This window comes from Oculina patagonica, chromosome 12 (genome assembly GCF_052425735.1).
Source record: "Oculina patagonica isolate OP01 chromosome 12, crgOcupat, whole genome shotgun sequence".
Lineage (NCBI taxonomy): Eukaryota > Metazoa > Cnidaria > Anthozoa > Scleractinia > Oculinidae > Oculina > Oculina patagonica.
Genome location: NC_135769.1, coordinates 11,608,435 through 11,629,017, shown reverse-complemented (window position 1 = coordinate 11,629,017; position 20,583 = coordinate 11,608,435). Strand labels below are relative to the sequence as shown.

The 20,583-nt window shown below is 37.9% G+C and overlaps 1 protein-coding gene across 1 annotated transcript in view; it reads left to right on the top strand.

The window, feature by feature from the left end:
• The window catches only part of LOC144631588 (uncharacterized), a 22,067-nt gene extending 1,484 nt beyond the window's left edge, over positions 1-20,583 (top strand). Inside the window, exons 2-5 of the mRNA XM_078490047.1 lie at positions 2,093-2,197; positions 4,508-4,627; positions 9,327-9,893; positions 14,005-20,583. Coding sequence (XP_078346173.1) covers positions 2,093-2,197; positions 4,508-4,627; positions 9,327-9,893; positions 14,005-17,516 — 4,304 coding nt within the window. The 3' untranslated portion in view covers positions 17,517-20,583. The remainder of the gene's footprint in view (positions 1-2,092; positions 2,198-4,507; positions 4,628-9,326; positions 9,894-14,004) is intronic.

Below are 20,583 nucleotides of genomic sequence, written 5' to 3'. Positions count from 1 at the left end.
CAACGGTACCGCCCGCTGTCGAGGGCCGGATTGGAGAATACCGCCCGCTCCCGGAACCAATCAGATCGCAGGATTTGTAGAATACCGCCCGCTCACGAACAAAGAAAAAAATAAATAATGCTTACTCTGTTGTTTGCGGGTTCATTACATTTGAAATGTGTATTGCAGGATTGGAAATTAAAAAAATAATTACTTGATTCGCCATTTGGCAACTACAGTGTATGTAAAACAGACTGGCGAGTGAAGCGAGCCAAGAAGGGCAAGCAAAGTGAGCTGAGAGTGGTCTTGTGAGGGTGGGGGGGGGGAGCCTGTAGACTTCGCTTGATGCTGCCCATCCACCCACTTGCAGTAAGCCTGTAACACATAATTATTATGTCAATAAGGTAATTAGACCTGTCAAGATATTAAATGTATTTTTTAACACTCTAATACATCGCCTTCCAAAACATGACATTCGTGCACTGGTCAGAACATGTATTTTTCACCAATGGAGAAATGCAGCGAGCTCGCCATTTCTGCGAGAAGTTTATACACTCACCCGAGGGCAAAAGAGTGCCAGTGCCATGGTGTCTATTTTAGAACCATGACACACAAAAAATGCTTGTAGCACCTGGTAAAGAAAGTGTAGTTTTTGTTGGTGACATTGAAAGGCTAGACACTAGTCAGAATGTGGAAAAAATATTTGTACTTTCACAGCGCTTTCGTAATTAAGTATGCAAAAAATATCCTAGCTGTACCCTGCTTTAAAAAACCTTTTGAAAGAGATGGTTTTTATTTAATTTGTGCTTTGCATTTTCAGAAACGTCTGTCATGCAGATCAACCACAATTTAATTAAATTAAAGTGAAATAGCTTTGTTATTGAAAGCAACAACTGTCATCGATGTCACAGTGAAAAAAAGTATCGTGTTACAACATTTGCAAAGAAAACAAAAGTATCTTTTAACAAATGAACACCAATTGTTTTATATTATTTACTGTTTCAAAGATAAGCTTAAGGAACAGCCTGGAAGGAAAACAGGTGTTTTTTTAACCAATAATGTCTAATTGAAGGTAAAATAAACATGAAACATAAAACGTCATACCGGTACTTTCAATAGATCGACTCCATTGCATTCTGCACTTCACTTTGAGTCATCAAGTTATTGGATAATGATCAGCATGAAAAAATTCACCGGGGTGGAAAATTTAAGGTGACAATGAAACTGCTCCGGAGAATTTTTTTAACTTTGCAAAAAGCTGAACAAAAGCTTTTGTTCCTAACAAAAAGAAATAGTAAAAAAATTGGAAAAAAATAAATAGTCATGCATTTTTAAAGGGACTGTATAATGGCTAAGTTAATTTTATGTTATTAAATTTTGTCAAATACCGGTATTTGCTATGAAACTAAATGTTTGCAAAGAAATTAATGCTATGATTCTAAATGACAAAACTGCATAGCTTCATTGCACCCAAATGTGTCTCCCTGGCATTATAATTGAAAGTTACAAGCAGATAAGATTAACTTTGGAAACTGTTCCGCCTGACCACACCAGTATTTCAAAAACCCATATCGCAATCCGTTTCAATCTTCGACACTGTAGACCATCTGTACCTTCTTTTGCATTTGGTGTGTTATTTAAGTATTCCTTCACTGTTTTAAGAGGTTATTTATTTAAACGATTGTTTCATTCTAAACTCTACGCTTCGAATTCTACGGCTCTACATTTTATTTTAAACTCGCATTTTAAATTGCCAGAGGTTTCCATACCTACCTGCACTTATGGATTAGAAATCATGGAATGTGTAGAAACGTACAGCTCTACAGAAATGTCTATGCCTATTTGGACCCCATAAAATGAGAGATAGTGTGTACCGTATTTTATTGATTAGATGTCTCTGGCGTTTGTTTCAAACTTAGCCTGGTAGACCCATCATTTATTTGGCTCCTGCAGTTTATTTGAACCAGATGTTCATTATATTATTAAAGCAAGAGTTTTCATTCATTACTTATTGAGAACCATGTATCTAGCTAATATGTACCTACAGCTTATTATACCTCAGATAATTGTAAAGGATGAAATATTAATTTGTTTGGTTCTCTTTTGTTCAAAGTTGCCAGCAGTACTGTTAATGATAGTAACCAAGGCGTAAAACAAGAACCACTGACTTCTAAACGGAAGGCTTCAGAAGCCTTTGAACAATGTTTTTCTGGTGAAGGTTAGTTGGGAACGATGTTTTATTATTTGTTTAGTTATCTTATAAAATGTTAACAAAAACCAAGCTTAAAATTTACATTTGTACTATCTTTATTATTTACTTACTACACACTTGATGAATTAGACATTGCTGATGCTAGCAGTGTGTAGGACACGTGTCACATACAGCCAAACAACCAAACAAATTACAGGCCCATAGCTCAGCACCAGCCTCTCGAAGCTCAGTTGGTTAGAGCACCCAACCGGTATCTGGGAGGCCATGGGTTCGAATCTCTTCGGGGACTCAGGGTCCCATGCTTGTGTCATTGTTGAACAATTAATCTTCAAAACTGGATCTGATTCACACGACTGGTGAGAGTGAATGGCTATAAATGCACTTTTTATCTTGCATAATAATAAGTATTCAAGACATGTGAACCCAAGTCTTAAAAGATGAAGTCTAGAATAGATTTTTATAATCACTTAACATCTTTCACAATGAAAATTATGTGCAGAAAGTTGATATTCAAGCATTTATTGTTGTTATCAATACGGTGGGAAAAGCTATCAATATGTTGACCGGGTTTTTGGAAATTTAATAACAGTCTGCTTAACCCATTGACTCCTGGAGATTTTCCAAAAAAGCACACTTTTTGCACCTTTTTGACATTTTTTGGTCAGTTTTTAGCTACAATTAATAAGCTTCAACTAGCTACTCAAAACAGCACAAAGGCATGCATTTTTTCCGATAGTATTGCTTTTTATGACATTTTTGCCTGGGCATGCGCAAAATTCAAAGTTTGGAGTTTTTGGGTCAGAAAGTGCCCTACCACTTAAGGCTTTTCTTTTTTTTTTCGCTTTTCCTTTTTCTTCTTTTCTTATCTTTTTGCTGCAGTTGTTGGCTTTCTAGTGTGCTTGCTTTTAGCTCAAGAATTCTGGAGAAAGCGTCATCCTTGTGCAAATTTTTTACCACGGAGCAGCAAGGGATAGTTGGCAGAAATTTTCCTTTGAGTTTTTCGCTGAAATTTTCAAGAATGAAGATTTTTGTAATATTGTGTGGTTTCCTACAATTGGCAGTTGATATATTTCTGCAAATAAAAGCAAAAAGATTCCTCACTTTTGTAAAAGATCTTTGATGGTGTAAATATTTTTCAACAGAAAAGGAACTGCTAATGGCTACGATACTGCTATATCTGATTTTGAATATTTGCACTCAAACACCTTGAAACAATATATAAAGGTGCCAAGATTCCACATTCAAACAGGATATTTCTGAAGACTTCATTCCTGTTTTAATTGAAATTGCTCAGACTTCCAGATTTATTTAAAATTTTGTCTACAGCTTGTCTATCCACTATATTTTAACTAACAAAAAATGAATACCAAGAGTCAATCTAGATTTCAAGAAAATCAGTTATTAAAATTATTTATTGTTTTACGTCCTCCAAATGCTGCTTTAACCATCAATCAATTCCATAAAAAGGAAACCTCAGGGCTGCAAATAACAGTTGGTCATCCGACATTGGCCGACCAAAATTAATATGCTCATGTCCGACGAAATCCCAATTTGGTCGGACATGATGTCCGGACAATTTTGTTTTGGCCGACCAAGAGTGTGTCTTAGTAGGACATATGTCCTTTCAAGTGAAAAAAATTATTTGCAGCCCTGCAGGTAGATAGGAACCACCATTCTTATTCACAACTTCTAGAAAGTCTTGGACTGTGCAAGCAAAGAATCTTTTTAGAGCACAACTTTGGGCAGCTGAAACCAGCAAGATTCATCCTTAACAACTTTTCATATCTTCCAGAGGTTGGCCGATTAACTAGTGGTCATCCAGTGGGCAACTCTGTTCTGCAAAATGGCTTTCAGTGTTAAATTCTGGTCTTCTCTGACAACTGGATGACCATAAATTTCAGACCCTGCAATAGCTGGCAAATTCGTCTGCCTCTGTGCAACTTTAGTTTCTTGGAACTGTCGGTTGCTTTATCAAGCTAAAACCAGACCTCAGGATTAGGGTTATGAGTGTAAACGACCAAACATTTTACAAGTGCATGTATACAGGGGGAACAGATTTTTATCTCTTGTCTCCTTTCCAGTGAACTGAACTCAGGACTTGTTTATGGAATGTTTGAAAGTTCTATAAACCAGGATAAAGTATTCAAGAAAAAAAGTTAACAGTTTCGATCTGGTTCAATGGACATGTGAGAGGCTGTGTGCATCAACTGTCACATAATCTCCTGCATAATATGTTTTGTTGTCTCTCGCTTGAAATTAGTATGTAGCGCAAAATAATCCTATACTACACTTATTTGTGTTCATGTGTTCATGCAGGATTTACAGGCAAAAAGCATCACTCTGGTGATCAGGTATGTGGTACAGATCAGGAGATGATTTTGGAGCGAAATGAAATGCAGATGGAAGAAAGAAGATTATCTCAAGCTAAAAGAGAAGGTACGTGCAACTGGCGTTTCTTAGTCACTTTAGAGTTCTGTACAGCCCCTGAAATGATCCCGACCCTGAAATGATCCCCAACCCCGAACTGATCCCCAAATTGGCCCTGAAATGATCCTGACCCCAAAATGATCCCCAGAATATTCACGCTAACCCCAAAATGATCCCCAAGTAATTTTTGGAATGTCAATTAAGCATAGGAATGTGGATTGCTAAATAATGAGGGAAACTGAAGCCATAAAGCAAAGTACAACTTAAAATAGGAAAATTGTAACTGGGTGCAATATGGGCCATAGAACAGGAACAACTTCTAATTCTTACGTATGTTTAAAAATTGGTTAAAAAAAGCAAGAACCTTCTTTTTTAAAAATTGTGTTTATTGGATTGTTATGTTCATAGACATACTTTCAGTTGTGAGAATTGTTACTCATTACTCTCAATGGCAGCAATTAATACTTATTCAGATAAAATTTGCTAGTTAAAGTGGGATAAAGAAAGGCAACATTAAGTGCCCCATCCTCGGAGACCCAGGGGCAGTTAGTGGGGTGATGGGCAGCTTATTGGGGCAATGGGATTTTCCAGCGATAGTTCACAATAAGCGCAAAAGAGCCCCTAGGCACTTTGTCTTACCGTGCGAAAATGAGAGTGATTCAGTTCTTACTTGTACAATGGTACCAAGAAAATATTTTGCAATCTTTGAAAAGCTGTTAAAAACGTTTAACTTGATATCTGTATTTTATTCTTTGCTCTCTGCTCCAGTTGAAGTGATACTTGCCCATTGAAAACCCAGTCTGGTATTGCAGTCTATCTTTTGTTAGGATACTTATTACTTCTCCTATTTTTTTAGTTTTGTCGGAAAAAAACAGTTGAGACACGCATTTCACAGATTTTTTTGCAAATGTCTTGCCTTGCAAGCTTGTTAAAAACAAGTCATGTTATCCCCCTCTCCCCTCACTCAATGTTGTTTTATAGGGGTGTGCAATTCACCAGGCTTTGTTTCCATAACATGCCAACATTGACAACTTTGAAATAGGGGGGGGGGGGGGGACTGACAAAAATGAGCTTAAGTACCAAAATTGGTGAAAATTAGCAGTGTCTCAACCGTTTTGTCTAAGACTGTCCGAAGTTTTGAGGATCCCCATTCTTTTAGCTAACTAAAAAAGCAGAAACTATGTAATTCTCTTTGATGTGCTCTTGTGAAATGATATTGGTCTATGAAATAGTCTACACTGAAATTTTAGGAGTCAAATAAAAGGCTTCTTAAGTGACTGACTCAGGCGTGTGACAAGGCTGCCCTAGATGCTGTGTTAGCAAGGTAGAATAGGTGTGTTTGTAGACAAATGCTAATGCTTTATTAATTTGTAAATGTTATTTAACCAAAGAATTTACCTATAAAACGTAAGATTAAATAAAAATGAGTTTTGAATGTACCTAACAGGTGTTTATTATTTAAAACAATTAAACTTTGCAAATACAGTTTTAGATTTAAAGCGAATGAGGTATAACTGGAACTGAATTCCGTTATAAAACCACAACACTCACTGAAGAAAACGAAACGGAATGGAACATGTTTAGCATTTAAGGTGATTCCACGGTATTGCATTGCGCATCCTTTCTGCGCGTAAGTTTTCGCGTCATTTAGCGCGCGCACGAGGGCGCGCGCACACCGAACACTGCAAGATTCCATTCAGGCTAATAAGCTCGGTATAGGGAAATAAATGGTCGTTTTCTCTTGAACGAGCACGGTGACCCCCATTTTTTAATGCATTAATTTAAATGTCAAACTGTTGTCTACAATATATCGCGATTTAAAAAAAAGTTTAAAATTCTACATTGAGATATTTTAATTTTAATGCCGTAAAAAACACGTTTTTAGGTAGTGCCGTTAACGTGCGCACGGAGCAAAATCTTAAATTTCTTTCATTATCTTAATTCCTGTACAATAAGAATAGTTTTTAATATAAGATAAAATTCCTTTTTGTTGAACTAGACTAGTTCTTTAATGCAAAATGATTTTTTTCTGGAAACAATAGCGATCCCCACTTGGATTACTAGGGTTCCTAATATATATCTCGCGGGTTGTATATTTACTAACATGCCCATCCATTTTACACAAAAACTAGCGCGGTGACCCCCATTTTTTATTTCATTTTTTTAATGCTCATAGCATAATTGTAACCTGGACCAAGTTTCAGAAAATTTTTAATACTCCTTCTATTTCAGTGAAATCACCTTAAAAGAAATAAAACGAGAATTCCCTTTGTGAAAACCACATTTTTTGTGCAGATATTTAAAGTATAGCAATGAGGTCACGCGATTGCATCTCAAGGGTGATATATAAAATAAAGCGTGACGGGCTGAGGGTTCATACAAAACTATTGCAAACGACGGTTTTCATATACTAAAACAGTTTTATGTCCAAAATGAAATCATTATTCCTTAGTTGACTTATAGAAAGTTAATAACTGTAACTACGGTGTTTTTGAAGCGTTAACAAGAGGATCTGTGGTTATTTTGACGGTTAACAAATGGTTCACAGCTATTTATAAATTAAAGAAGTCTGATGATCATCTTTTATTGTCATTGTGAACCATTTTTAACTGTTCTTTTTTGTTTCGGTTGTGTTTAACATACAAAGTTAACAAAATGTTAAGCAACTGTTACTAAAATTCATTCATCGCTTTCTAATTTAAAAACTGTTCACTTCCTGCGGGTAAGGCAGGATGTCAACACGTGCCCGTGCAATCTGCCTCTTTTAAATGATCGATTATTGCACTATACTTTCTACCTATTATGATTCTTCGGTTAAATAACTTTAAAATCAATATAGCATCAGCATCCATCTACAAACATGCCTATTCTACCTACGAGAGCATCAACAGCCGCATGAAAACACACCATTTGGGACTCCATTTTTTTTGCTTGTTAAATCTTAGTGTAGACTATTTTGGTGGCAAAACTCATTTTGCAAATTAAAAGCAATTCGAAGAGAATTAAATAAATTTGGTTCCTTAGATTACCAAAAGATTACTCAAAATTCTTTTAAACGCGCCTAATAATAATTTTAATACATATTTAAGATTTCCTCAGACAATTTCGGGCAAAACCAGTTGAGACAAACGCATTTCACAGATTTTTTGCGAATGTCTTGACTTGCAAGCTTGTTAAAAACATGTTGTCCCCTTTCTCCCTTACTCAATGTTGTTTTATGGGGTTTTCAATTCACCAGGCTTTGTTTCCATAGCACGACAACATTGAATTAGGGGAGGGGGAATCAATAAAAATGAGCTGTAGTACCAAAATTGGTCAAAATTAGCAAAGTGTCTCAACCGTTGTGTCCAGCAGAAAATGGAGGAATAAACTGAAAACAAGACTGGAGCTGTGTCAATGCCTGTGTGAATTCTTTCTGTTAGATTTGGAGTCGGAACAATTTCCTATAAGTTGAAACTGCAATTACGTTGTGGCACCAGGCATTGTCTGTTATGAGATTGTAGTCTATTATGGTTACTGATAACCTTTTCGGGTGCCTTTCGGAAATTGTTTTGTACGCACATCATTTTTGGTGAAACTATTGCTAACTGTATATCTATAGAAAGGTTGTGAACTGTAGAAACCATATACATTATTCTTACTATTTTTCGCGAGTACTAATTTTCGCGATTTTCGCGATTTCAAAATAATCGCGAAATTTAGTACGCGCGAAAAAAAAATTGCGCGAAATTTAAACACGCGAAAATTAATACCATATGATATATTAAAGTAATAAAAATAATAAACATTTTTTTTTTGTTTTTCCAAACATTTAAAAATGTTTGAAACTGCAACTATCTACTTTTAAAAATATGTTTCCGTCTTGTTTTTGACTAGCAGCCTTCCCCTGACTACTGTTTCGAGCTTGTAAATTGGTTGGTTAAAAACCTCTTTAGTATAGTCACTAAAGTTCCCGTTTGCAAGCTCCTTATAGTTACATTGAGCAAGACCTTTGTGTTTTCCAATGGTTCCTTAGTCTTTGACGACTGATCCTTAAAACACTGACAAAATCGCGAAATTTAATACAATTTTTCTCTGATATTTCTTGCAATCGCGAAAATTAATACTCGCGAAATTCGGTTCTCGAATTTTCGCGAAATTAAGTACGCGCCAAAATTAGTAAGAATAAGGTATATAGAAATCTTGGAAATTTAAAACTTGAAACTGTCAATGTTTGCTTAGCCGAATTACCAGCATCCGCGTTATCTCTCACATCAAAACAAACTGCACTATATCAATCAGCACTTGATAGGCTACCAAAGTGTGTCGGGTTTTATTAAAGGATCTTTCAATTGGTTTCTGAGAAAATAGGCTCTGAAGTTGGCCAATAGAAAATTTTTCCTTTTTACATCATGCAAAGAGATGTCACAGTAAAAATATTTTGAATATTTTAAAAACCTGACACACTTCTGTGCAACAATATCCTACGACCATTTTGGCAAATCCAACAAATCTACATACCCTATTAATTCATTTGAAGATGGGTTATTTGTAGAAAAATAAACCCAGAGTTTTCGGGCTGAAAATTTTTTACTAGTTTTCACACCTTGTTTATGCCGACCAATAAGCTACTTGTTACAAAACAGTCTCAAATTCACAGGAAAAGATATTCGATATTCGTCTCTGGTGGTCTATTAGACTTACTGTTCAATTACATTTTTGGTTGCAGAATTCAATGCGGACATTGTATTTGCCATAGACTATTCTTCATTTGTGCAACAACAGGATAAAACGAGGCAGGCTGAATTTGTTCAATGCCTGGCAAAATTCCTAAATGTTGAACCTGGAAAGTCAAGAGCTTCTGTTGTCGCATATGGCGAAACTGCTGACGTAATGATAGGCTTTGAGTCCAATGTCTACGAACCATTCCCTGCCCAAACGTCAAGAACTGACCAGTATTTGCCTGAAAAGAGCAGGAGGTTGGATTTGGCTCTGGCAAAAGCAACGACTATTTTGAAGGCAGAGGAAAAGAGCTTGTGGAATGAGCAGCGCAAAAAGATTGTGATCCTTGTAACAACTGGAAACCAAGGTGTGGAGAAAGATTCCCTTCAGTCGATATCAGAGGAAATTCACCAGCTGGGTTATCAACTGATCGTTGTGCCAGTTGGTATTTCCATCGACTTTAAAGAGCTCTCCATGATGATCAAGCGTCCTCAATCTTTGTTTCCTCTGTCGTCCTTGGACACATCAATTGAAGGGATCGTGAGAATGGCAGTGGAGATAAAGAAGACCTCAGGTTAGTCATACTCTTTTACCCCATTTACTCCTCCGAAACATTTTTAGTTAAACCAGGTTTGAAAAAATGAAAATCAACAGAAAACCGAAAGACTAAATGTTACATAGAGATGAACTAAACCCTAAGTGGTGCTTTCACTGTGCTCGAAAAAAGGCATTCGTAACAGCAACAGGACTGAATGAGCTATTGTGATAAGGGAGTGGCCTTATAGAAGCGCTTCACACTGCTGAGACAGGTGTTGGATTGGCACAGACTGCACATAGTATGCAAGGGTTACTTAATCAGCGTTCAGCGTTCTAAGGCCCATAGAGAGAATACTTCTGAAAAACTTTAAATCAATTTCAGTTTACTTCCCCGGAATTATGGCAGCCTTAACCTTCAGTTTGGCGCAACTATGACAATAAAATTTAATAGGGGGCTCAAAACTATTAGGTAACAGAAAGGACGTTTTTCGATAGAAGACTTTTTAGATAACAAGGGAAATCAACTTTACTAGTTTCTGCATTCAAGCAAAATGACATCATTAAGGTCACAAGGAACATCTTAGGCTCATCATTGTGTATTATTTTCAAGCATAGGCATGAAGTACAAGGACTGACATCCACAAGTTTACGAAATACTTATGACTGGGTAAAATTAGAGGCGCATGATTTGAAGTGTTCATGTGTGACATGGACCCTGCAAACAAACTGTTTACTCAGAAGTATCATTTAATAAATGGGCTCTGAAAAATAGGTAATCCAGTTTCTGTGGTGTATAAAAATAGGAAAATGTGGATGGGAATTCTCTAGTAATTTGAAGTAGAATTTTTTTGTCCATTGAACCACTTGCACAATGAACGAGTATAGTGACAAAATCTGCCATGTCTGTCCTTCCATCGCTATGCTGTAGACTTATGCAAATGAGGTACATTCATGTGTTTCCTTTTTAATTTCTCTCGTCCTTAAATCCAAATACGCCTTTTTGGGTGTCTTTTAAACAAGAAATAAGCATAAAGAAGACAACAGTGGATAATTATGCCAAAATGATTGGACCTTAAAAGTTCTCAAACTTAGCATGACTTATGATCATTTCATGTGTGTCTGTCATAGAATGTGGTAGGCTGTTTTACACAACATAATTTGTGTAGTAGTCATGGTATAAGCATGTTGCATGTAATAATGGTAGGCAAAATGGTACCGTTTGTCTGTCACACAAGCTTTATGCGTGGGCTTCCCACCTAAAGATTTTTTTACACATCCGTGTTGTTGAAATTGTGTTGTGCCCTTTTTCCTGATAGGCTATCATTACCCAGCTTTCTGCCTCTGATGAGGTACCTGATACTTCAGTGCCTGCAATGTCACTCAATACCCCCGAGCTTCCGAATAGGAGATGGCATCTCTTTTTGTATCTGCCTTCCAAATTGCACTGAGGTGCTGAGGAGGGTAGATGCCAGACGAAATGGAAGAAATGAAAAAAAAAAAAAAAACCACGTCCTTTGCCCTTGCACCGTTCAGGTGACACCAAGAACTGTCCGGTTGTCCTCATATGTGAACTTGACAATATTCGAGGTCCAGGATCAACACTTTCTTAATACCATTCTTAACTCACACATTGGACTGATAGCGTGAACGTCCGACCCGCCTGGTTATGTCACACAACCTGAAGAAAGCAATTATGTGATTTTTTTTTTTGAGACAGAAAGTTGCTTCTTGCAAAGAAGACCTGTGGTTGCTTATCTCATTATTAGGTGACGACTCGACAAATGGGAGGCCATAGCCGCCTTTCATAACTGAAATACCATAACCCTGTTGTTTGCTTTAATTCTCTGCCAAAAATCCAGATGGTTCTTTACGCATCAGGCCCCTGTGTACAACTGTTCACTGGCAAACAACAACAAGAAACAACTTGGCTTGGCTACCAGCAACAGTGGAGTCTGCAGCATTATTATAGATATATGTTTTCTCTTTCATGGGGGCCTAATTTAATACACGTGTCAAATAAACTGTCAGTCACAAGGAGATCATTATAATCAAAATTCCTTTTTTTTGCACGTCTGAGCAATCTTAAGATCCACAGTCTGAATGTTTCCCTGGATAATGACAAGGGGATGGGGTGCTCAGCCGCCCTGAGCAAAATGACTGAATCTCCCACAATGAAAAACTGAATCAATCAGTCCGATTTGACTTTCAGCCCAGAGTGAGTTACAATTATCTCTAGAACTCTTTTTAATTCTCATGTCTACGTGAGAAATTACATTTTTATGTCTTGAATACTGCTATCATGTAGCAAACAAATCTCAGCCAGTGGTTGACAGAGCGAGTGGTTCATCTAGTCAAGTAGTTTGTCAGTTGTGTCTGGCAAATCGTGGTTTTGGACTCAGTGTTGCTAATAGTTAATCGGAGAAAAATTTGTGGATGAGTTTGCACTTGTTCTTGGACAAATAAACGCTGTTAAGTATTGTGTGTTCTCGAGAGCTTGTAAAATGAAGAGAGCACAAAATATTTAAGGTGATTCCACGGAATTGCATTGCGCATCCTTGCTGCGCATACGTTTTCGCGTCAGTGCGCGCGCACACAGACACTCGGATTCCCTTCGCCTACGCTCGGTAGGGAAAGAAATGGTCGTTTTCTCTAAACGAGCACGGTGACCCCCATTTTTTAATGCATTAATAAATGTCATACGGTTGTCTACAATATACGCGATAGAAGTTTAAAATTCTACATTGAGATATTTTAATTTTAATGCCGTAAATTTTTTTAGGTGTGCCGTTAACGTGCGCACAAAGCAAAATCTTTATTTCTTTCGTTTTCTTAATTCCTGTACAATAAGAATAGACTAATACTTTAATGCAAAAAAATTTTTTTCTAGAAACAATAGTTCCTCATTCGATTACTAGGGTTCCTAATATCTACCTCGTGGGTCGTATATTTACTATATCCCATCCATTTTACACAAAAACTACGCGGTGACCCCCATTTTTTATTTCATTTTTTTCTCTACAATGTACTGGACCAAGTTTCAGAAATTTTTTAATACTCCTTCTATTTCAGTGGAATCACCTTAAACGCCAAATTTTCGTTATTTAAAAAATTCATACCTGAAGAAAAACTGTGCCTTATTCTCTCAGAACCTCAAGCGCCCTTACTTTAACCAACTGAAGTGGACTATATGTTCATACTTCAAGTGCTTCTATGTATAAGTGCGGACTACAGTGATGCCTTTTGGGGTTTCCCCCTGAGCCAAACCCCTGCAGGGGCAATAATCCTACAAAAGAAAGCACTTTCATCGGCAAGTTTCTGATGTAAATCATCAAAGTACTGTTTTATAGAGTCCAAACATTTTTTGATAATCCGACTGTTGTGGTCATCGGCTGCCATCTTAGTAACCAGGGGAATCCTTATTGTACAATTACATCTATTATTCCCATCTTATGCCAGTAACATTTTCACTCCCAGGAGTAGACGCTCTGGTTCATCAATTGATACTTACCTTTGGATAATCTTTTTTGTCACCAATCTTTTTTTTAACCATAGAAATCGCCAGTCTCCAATTATTCACCTCAGCCATAGTAATCACAAATTTGGATCACCAATCGACAGACTCGTCCTTTGGCTTAGCTTTGTTTTAAAGTATTAAATATAGTATTCCAATTGGGTAATCGTTTGCCCACTTTTTCCACTTGTTTTATAACTTGGAAGGCTTACATCATCAGCACATAATTATAGAGTTTGTATGCACTTTTCCTTTTTACGTACTCTTTGACCTTACCTTCGCAAAGGTTTTTGCTGGACCTGACAGGTCTGTGACCTACCCTAAACCTCAGCCAATTACAGCAACCAAAAAAGCAGCTGCTTTTACAGGGTAACCCGCTATCTGGGTTGTTATATATAAAAGATCTCCACAATTTAACCAAGGAGGAGGGGTTTGTTGTGTTTTTTTCTTTTTTTTTAATGTAATTCGAGATGGTAAATAAACATTGAAAAACTTTAAAAGCTGTTGTGATTTGCTTGTACACCTAATGTTCAACACATTATTTAGTTGAAACTTCTTAAAATATTTTTTGGAGGACAATCAGCATTAATGTGCAGAGTTAATCCAGTTTCCCTAAGCACTGCTCTTTCTATTGCAGATGTTGTTGCTGGCACAAAAGAAAAGGTGAAGAACTTTTCAGGCAGTAACCCAGAAACAGGATTTGGAGAGAAGACCAGCGATTGCTTGGATGTAATGGAGGGAGCTTGCTACTTTCTGTGCGAGGAGAAGCAAAAAAAATCAAAAGGTGTAGTTACAAAACCAGCAAAAGTTGAAAAATTGATTCAACAAAGCATTAATGATTTCAACAGCATTCTTGTTTCAAAAAGTAATGTCACCATTTCTATTGCTGTTTGTGGGCCAGTTGGGGTTGGGAAAAGTTATCTTCTTAACTTTCTTCTAACTCATGATTTGTCAGATGACAAGGCATGTGAAGTACCCCTACCTTCAGCTGAGGGTGGAAGCCAAACGCCACTGCCAATTCGGGTAAAATACAGAAATTCTGTTAAGGTGTCTTTTTTTAAGACAAGGAATGATCCAGAACCTGACCTATGGTATAGTGAGATGAATCTGAGTAAGACAACACTGGTTGAAATCAATGAAGTTCTCAAGAATAAGATTGGAGATGATTCTGCAGGCCTCGTGGAGATTGAAGGTCCATTCCCAATTTTTCAAGTTTTGAAAAACAGGGGAATAACAAGCTGTGGTCATCTTGAATTAGAAGTTGATGTTGAGTTTGTAGACCTGCCAGGACTTGGTGCTAAAGGCGAAAGTGAAATAAGTAATGCAGAGCTGAGCAATGCAGACATCGTGCTGTTTTTTGAATGTGGTCAGTCTGGGCGTGAGGTTACACCATTAGATCTTAAAAACGTATTTTCCAATCACCACATGTTTGAGTATACATCAAGACCAAAGCTCACTCTTGTTGTGAACTGTAAGAGTACCACAGCCATCCCCCCTGACACTTCTTGTCTGTACAAAAAGAAGAAAGAAGAGCTGTTGGCTGCGTGGAAACCTTTTTTGAAGAATGATGATGATGACAAAGATGATACTTACACTGCTGATTATCGCAATGCTGCAAGAGCAAAGCTCCCTCATATTGGTGGAGAAGAGTTGCTGGTGAGATTAAAAGATGAATGTGAAGTGCTCATTTTTCACCCAGAGAATACTACCCTTCTTGCGAGTTTAAAACAAATAATTAATCATCATGTAGACGAAGTCAAAGTCAAAAGGCAAATACACCCTATTCTCAAAAGCATCTATCCAGTTGCAAAACGACTCAAGAGGCAAACGTCTTTAAGTGCAACAATGGCTACAAAAGAGAAGAGTGGCATTTCGCCACCCAGCTTTGAGTTGTACTTTGACATGGCAGATGCAGAGGATCTTGTGGAGTCTTTCAATTATGATAAAGTCGTTCTAGATGATGATGACATTGAGAAAGTATTTCAGGCTCTCTACAACAAGTTCATCTACTCCCTGGAAACAAGATCTTTCCTTTTCCACATGCTTCAATTGTCACTTGAGCACTTCATCACGAAGTTGAAGGCATGTCTTGAAATTCCACAAATTTCTGAGTCCTCAGAGGTTCCTCACGCTTACCAAGTTGTAACAGAAATGCTGTGCAACAGTAGAATACAGAAATTTTGTGCAAATAACGCACCAGATTTCTTGCGTCAAGTCCTAGACAAGGGGAAAAATCGAAATCACTTAGCAGATTACAAGAGAGATTGGCAGGCTTCCGATTCTGAAGGCAGGAAACATCTCTTTCAAATATTTTTACACATTCTTCTTAAGCATTCCAAGACGCTCCTTGAGAGGCCTTCACGTGACCTGCAAGACAACCTTTCGCCATTTAAACTCAGGGACAATCTTTTGAAAGATCTGGAAGACCTTCGTGCTGTAAAGTTTGATGCTCATACAGGCCCAGATCTCCTTGAGGCCGTGAAAGGAAACGTAAGTGTTGTTGTTGAATTTTGCAAAACAGCTCTTTCCGAGATCAACCCTCATCCCAGCTTACACTTTGTACCTTTACCCGAGACCCCAGAAGAAGCACGTGAAACCAAAGATTTTCCAGTGAAGCCTGTCGACAAACTACTAAAGGAAATGAGGCAGTATCTGACGAAACCTTCCAAACGTGATCCTGTTGGATACCTTGAGAGAAAGTTGAACGTTTCCAGTGGAGCCTTGTCATGTGGGGAAGATGTTGACAAAACACTCTGGGCAAAGTTGTTAGTGGATATCTTGTGTGATGAAAATCATTTTCAGCTGAACCTCGGTAACAGGCTCCTGGATCCTTCGAACACTGAAGTGAAGAGACTTACTCCACAGGCCACCAAGCTCTTGTTTGCATACCAACGGTCTCAAGTTCGTTGCAAAGTTGTAGAGGAATCGTCCTGTACTGCTAATCAAATCATCTTGAAGAAAAGTGTTCTTCATCAAGAGGTTTCCCTTGAGGCAGTAATGTCCACGCAGATGCACAAACAAACCCAAAAGATGGTCACTTTAACAGATTTAAGCTGTCAGGTAGCACCAGTCTTCATCCCCATTAGCCATCCTGGGCCAAGTCGTGATATGACTGGGAACTTCCTTTTACAGGATGATCCATGGGCAGAAGATATGGATGAAAGAGAACAAGACGAAGGGTCAGCAGAGAATACAATGGATGAAGAAAGTCAAAAGGTAAATGTCTTTTTAGTTGTGGAGCCGCAGCACTTGCAAATGTGTAAAGATGCTGTGAGTGGCAAGAAGTCGGCAGTGACGTCCAAAATCAAGATGCATTATGTCGTTTTACCAGGTAATGGAGCTGAAATGGGTGTTATCAAAGGGATCATCAAAGTCCTTGCTGATTGCCTAAATTTTCAACTGTTTTGGATAATTGATGACAGCATAAAATCCATGTATCAGTTTGATCAGAACGACTGCACGTGGAACAAGTGTCAAATCCACAGGGGACTACTGTTTGGCCAACGTGTCTTCCAGACGTGTCACGAAAAGACCCTCAGACCAGTGTTCAAGGAGAAACAGGACGAAATGTGTGACACGATTATTAAGGAGTGGCCAGAGCAAGCAAAGCGCACCAGGACAAAGGCATTAGGTCTTTGTTCATCTGACGAGATCATAGCAGCTATTCAGAAAAATCCATGGCGATTGATGGAGTTTTCTCCATTTAAAGAAGACAACATGGTTGTTGACTGCCAAAAGGATGCTTCTATGAGAGCAACACTGAATGCACTCAAGCCAAAGTTTGAAGACCAGTTCAAGAGTTTTTTGTTTGGAGATGCTTCCAAATATGTTGGCAGCATATCACTTGGCCACGTGTCAACCAGGAAGTATGATTACACCACAAAATTTCCAACATCCCACTTCAAACGTACTGACCAAGGATACAAAATGGTACTTCTTAACTCGGATGCTCTAAAGGGGAAGAATTTTGTATCGGATGACATGATATTTGACGACCAGGAACTGGGGGCATCTGATTATCCAGGTATCAAGAACATAGAGAAGTCATTCAGTCAAGCCCTCGCTTTTAATGGTGTGAGTAATTTTCAAGTGATCTGCTTCACTCATGATGAAAAAAAGTTGGCCAGTCCTTTGTCCTCAAGGTGTTAGTCACAATGTAGAAAGTCTAAAGAAAAGAGGCAGGTCAATTAACATAGAAAACCTTTAGCCTAAACTCCGGCCAACAAGCTACATCTGCTGATATTCTTTGAAGATAAACAAAATTTCCTTAAAGTGTTTTGAAGTAGATGTACATTCATAATTATAAATATTCAGTGTAAGTGACCTATGTGATTAAGTGATGTATTTGAAAATAAATACTATTGAAAGAGAATGGTGAATTACCTTGAGACTGATGACCAGTTAAGTGCCATAGTTACAAAAGTGTATTGGCACAATTTTTACGTACATGTAGTGCAGTGGCTGTTCGGGGCTATGGCTTTATTCTACCTGGGGCGGAGGGGCGGGGGAGGGCTGACCACAGTGGAGCCTCCCCAGATATCCCAGGCACCCATCCTCCAAATACACGATGCAGATGGTTAAATGAGGTTATGGCGGACCATAGTGGAGGCCCCCAGGTATCCCAGCCCAGGAACCCATCCTCCATATAGACGAGGCAGGTTGTTAACCATCAACTGCAAACAGACCTCAAGTTTTGGGCTGTCAACCATTGGCCTTCCCCAACTGCCACTGCCATTAAAGACATCGAGTTTTAGAAATGCCTGATTGTCAAAACATAAGATATTCTCACAAAAATCAAGCCAGTTGACAGAGATTAAGAAAATTATTCAGATGCGCTCATGCTTAATCAAACGATGGTGAAATTTGCGTGACATTTGTTCGATAACGGCCACCAACCTGAAAAAAAAAAATGGGCAAATGTTTCACCATGGTGCATGGTGCAGTATTAAGACCAATTATGTTACCAACCTCTTGTGGGCCAGACAGCAACCCTATATATCACTCTGTTCCTTGTTTTATTTTAGATTTTCGCTGAAGTACGCACTTAAAATTTGGTGTCTCATATCAAAGGCAAAATAAATTGTAAAGAATACCTTCCCGAAAAATCAATTCTCGCGGATGAAAGATAAATATTTCGATTACTGAGAAGCAAAGGCAACACAAGGAACTTTGAAAACATTCCGAGAACTAATAGAGATGGTGACATTGTATAATTCATTTTTCTTTAATATCACTTACAACTATGTAATATTCTGGTTCTTAATATTTGTGTACCTTGTTTCTTTTCATTATTTACAAACTTATTTCTAGTTAACTCTATTTTTCTACTATAATGTTATAGCGAAGGAACGGACACAGGGCTCAAGACTAACGGTAGCCAACTAGCCAAAGACTACTACAATTTAGGTTTTGGCTACCAGGTTTAGCGTGAATTCCTACTGGCCACTTTGACTAGTGCAAAACTCGGAAAAGTCAACAGTTCTTAATAGAAAACAATAGATCTGACTAGTGAAAATATACCTTTTGGCTAGTAAAAATTGCCAATAAACCAATGAGTTACAAAAATAGTCTCGAGCCTTGTGACAGTTCAGCAGCACCTACTTGGCAAAAAAAATTAATTCTAAATTGGGGTGCTGTGTGTCTGCAAGAACATTTAGAGGTTTGGTAAATTTCCTTAAGTTGGCGTCAAATTACTTACCATTGCACCATTAATAACGTCCTTTACGTTTTGTGAGGATTATCGTCAGCATGCTAACATAACCCAGATAATGCATGTCTACTGCATGCTTGTTACCGCTGTCGTAAGAAGGCTCGTACAATTTAAGTAACGACCGTAATGTTTATTTGACCGCCACAAGCAACATATTGCAAGTTTAACAAGGTTTCTTGAATTATAACGTTCGTTTTGGTTACCTGTAACTTGTATTATTAACAATCGTTCGCTAAAGGCGAAGTGAATTTTACTGGAAGTCGAGATAGATATCCACTAATGTTCACTGAGCTTTAAGCGAAAAATTGTATAGTTTTCAGAGGTGAATGTCACAAACTACAAAATAAAGAACTAAAACATGGAAACAGCAAACCCAAGTTCTGGGAGCGTTCATGTAAACCAGTTTAATACATCGTTTAATTGCCTGGATTACAAAAGTAGCGTGGCTCAGTAACCAACCTTAAAGTGCTATATTCACCGCCAAGCGCAGTGAATATAGCGGGATACGTCAGGCTTCTTGACCAGTAAGAATGTACGATTCTTAAATTCACCTCAGAAAATTGTACTGGTTTGGAATATTTACCAATACACTGTACCTTGTAGAAAGATCAAAGTAACTTTAATGCAAAGTCTTCAGTAAAGCTGAGCTTCTGTAACAGCCAGAGAAGTAAGCAGTTAAATAAGGTTTAGGGCCGATTAATAAAAGGAATTTAAGATAGCGTTTAGGGAATTTGCATTTCCAAACAACAGAGTCTCGGACAGTCCGAGCCGACTAGTGACGTTTTATAGAGTTAGATTAATCCTCAAGTCAGGCTCAGTAACCAAGCCTTAAAGTGGTATATTCACCGCCAAGCGCAGTGAATATAGCAGTATACGCCAGGCTTCTTGACCAGTAAGAATGTACGATTCTTATATTCACCTCAGGACATTATACTGGTTTGGAATATTTACCTTGTAGAAAAATCAAAGTACCTTTAATGCAAAGTCTTCAGTTAAACTGAGCTTCTCTAACAGGCAGAGAGATAAGCAGTTAAATAAGGTTTACGGCCGTTTAATAAAAGGAATTTAAGATAGCGTTTAGGGAATTTGCATTTCCAAACAACAGAGTCTCGGCCTAGTGACGTTTTATAGAGTCACTGTAGGTGTAACTTAGACTTCGTTTGTATTTTCCACCTTGACGATCAAGTCCTAGGTGTTACGGACAATTTTTAGATGAAAGGCTTTACTTAGTTTAATTAATCTTAGAGCAGCTTTTAAATTGCTAAGAACAAACGTCTCAAGACTTGTATTGAAAAACAAAATAGAATGGTGAGACCAAACAACCGTTATTACCCGATATTTTGCATCAGCTTGGGGATGCGGTGTATCCAGTTACTAACGTTTTCCTTGCGTTTGAAAGCTGCATTACTAAGTATTCTGCGTCAATTGTAAGTATTGTTTTTGCTCATTCAGACTTTCTCATTTTGTAGCCTAGAACGTTTTGATGATGTTGTAATACCTTTTTAA